The following is a 2,500-nucleotide window of genomic DNA, read 5'->3' as shown; positions in this document are numbered from 1 at the left end:
AATTAGGACTCTGCCACAATTGGAGGTCTGCTGGTTGAATTATTTTAATTTGTCCTGCACACGAAGAGACAACACACAATATGTTAGCCCTTGGCGCAGTACTAGCTCTCAGGCACCTGCGCAAGCAAATGGACACTCACTCAAACACTGTCCCAAGTACTCACAAGTTAACATACTGTAGGTACCCTAGTTAGCGAGCTGGGTGAAACTTGTTAATATAAATCTTTATATTGTCCACATTGTAACAAACTTATGGTTGCATAACAGTACATTGTGTAACATTACCACGGTTTTATATTGAACAATTTGGGAGCCAAGGACAACATACCTCGCTAGCCGAAGGTCAGGCAAAAGAGAACAATAAGGGAGTATGGAAATACAGATAACCTGCGATGGACCAAACCAAAATATACAAAACTTTTACAATCACATGTATGTACAATATTGATATGAAAAAGTGTTTGTACACCAAAGAAAAACATTAGCTATGCAGCTGTAAATAAATGTAAAAAACACATTGAATTATTATTATTATTATCAAATGATTAACATTCCCTCTGGACCTGGCCTATTTGAACTGGTCCTAGTGTGCAACTTGGTGCATCATCTAGGGGAACAACATCACACTGCTACATATATATGTGATATAGCATACAGTATATCAGGTATGTATACATGTGATATAGTATACAGTATATCAGGTATGTAGACGTGATATAGTATACAGTATATCAGGTATGTAGACGTGATATAGTATACAGTATATCAGGTATGTATACATGTGATATAGTATACAGTATATCAGGTATGTAATGACATAATACAGTATATCAGGTATGTAGACTGATATAGTATACAGTATATCAGGTATGTATACATGTGATGTAGTATACAGTATAATATAAACATACTGCTGTTGATTCTGAAATTGATTCTCATTCTCTTGTTCTGTTTCTTAGACTCCATATTTTAAGCGGCTTGAGGTATTTTTGGAGACCCTTGGTGTGTCCCAGTCCACTTTGAATGGTGTCCCACCTCATCTGGGACTTCCTGTGGCTGTTACCTACTACTGGCTGAGGCACGCCCATCCCCGACCAGACCTTCCTCTCCTGCAGGCCCTGCTACTAGGACTTGTGTTCGGAGAGCTCTGCAGACAGAGGAAGAGCCAGAGAGGTATGGACCAGAATATGAATGAAAACACACACACAGCCACACACAACTTGGAATTTATAAATAAAGTGTGTGAAGTGCAGCCAATGACTCCTCCCCTTCTTGTGTATCATGGTTTATAGAGGAGGAACCAATGTTGGAGAGGATGAGAGGGCTGATTCAGAGACCTGCTATGAGTCCAGACCTGGGTGTGGCCCACGTCTTTAGCCAATGGAATCGTTGCATGAGGGATGGCCTTGACCTGAATCAACTTCTGTGTCTCCCTCTACCTGAGCCTCAGTGTGCCTGGTAAGGTGTCCCTTCCTAAAACAACCCTAACCTCTAACCTCTAGAGTAGACCAGTGGTATTCCTTTACATTGTATTCTAGCCCAGCAGCAACACAGCTAATTCAACCCTCTGTTGTTTCCCTATTGGAGTCTAGGCTGTACAAGGGAACTCTGGTGCACCAGCTTGTGGACCAACTGAGAGGGGGGGTGACCCCAGATTCTCTCCTGATGGAAGACCCTTCCTCTGTGCAGCTGTACAGAGCCATGCTGGACGCCATGCGTCCATACTCAACTTCCAGGAAGCTGAGACCACTGGACAACCTGACGGCCCCTCTGCAGATTTTGTCGCTGGAGGATGAAGAATTTGATGATGATGATGATGATGATGATGGAGTAGGCTGGACTGAAGTCCCAATGTCCCATCACAAGAGGAAGGAAAGATTCAATAAAGCTCTGTTGAGTTATAGATATAGGCACCGCTAAATAGGGACCACCTGTTGAGTTATAGATATAGGGACCACTATATAGGGACCACTATATACCTGTTGAGTTCTATACTGTTTTCTGTGACATTAAAGTGACAGAGTGCAAAGGTAGGAAGGCCCCACTTGCATACACTCATACTCATGAAGAGCTTCCCCTTTCACTTACACATGGAGAGAACATTGATAAGAGATTTGACATTGATTAAAGAAAATAAGAAAAATGAGAATAAATTAATTGTGACTGAGGTTTATTGAAGTGAAAATTCAAGGTTAAATATGTAACATGTTAAAGGTTGAAAACATTGTGAAATATTAAAGGGGAGTTAAAGTAGTGCAGTAAAATGGTAGAATGTTATATTGTTGTTTGCTGTAAGGGGTGTAAGGGGTATTGACTATGTTTGTTAGAGGAGGAGGTTGATAATCTAATGGTGTTGGAGCATTTAAAATGTTGCATGTTTAGAATGTAATGGGAGAAATATATTAGGTTGGATTAGGATTAGAATTGAATGGAATAAGAAACCTTCATCTTTTGAAAATGTATGTTTGAACCACCACCACAGTAGCCCACACCACCACCA

At 40.8% G+C, this 2,500-nt stretch overlaps 1 protein-coding gene across 2 annotated transcripts in view; it reads left to right on the top strand.

Moving 5' to 3' along the window:
• Positions 1 to 2,475, top strand: part of LOC112239528 (protein asteroid homolog 1) — a 7,428-nt gene extending 4,953 nt beyond the window's left edge. Inside the window, exons 3-5 of one of the 2 annotated variants that reach the window (XM_042312818.1) lie at positions 960 to 1,173; positions 1,293 to 1,458; positions 1,593 to 2,475. In XM_042312818.1, coding sequence (XP_042168752.1) covers positions 960 to 1,173; positions 1,293 to 1,458; positions 1,593 to 1,920 — 708 coding nt within the window. In that variant the 3' untranslated portion in view covers positions 1,921 to 2,475. Of the gene's footprint in view, positions 1 to 959; positions 1,174 to 1,283; positions 1,459 to 1,592 lie in introns of both variants that reach the window. The other variant, XM_042312817.1, reaches the window with a different exon arrangement.
• The last annotated feature ends 25 nt before the right edge of the window (positions 2,476 to 2,500 follow it).

The sequence above is a fragment of the Oncorhynchus tshawytscha genome, unplaced genomic scaffold (genome assembly GCF_018296145.1).
Source record: "Oncorhynchus tshawytscha isolate Ot180627B unplaced genomic scaffold, Otsh_v2.0 Un_contig_9124_pilon_pilon, whole genome shotgun sequence".
Taxonomy (NCBI): Eukaryota; Metazoa; Chordata; class Actinopteri; order Salmoniformes; family Salmonidae; genus Oncorhynchus; species Oncorhynchus tshawytscha.
This window is presented reverse-complemented; position numbering and strand designations above follow the sequence as displayed.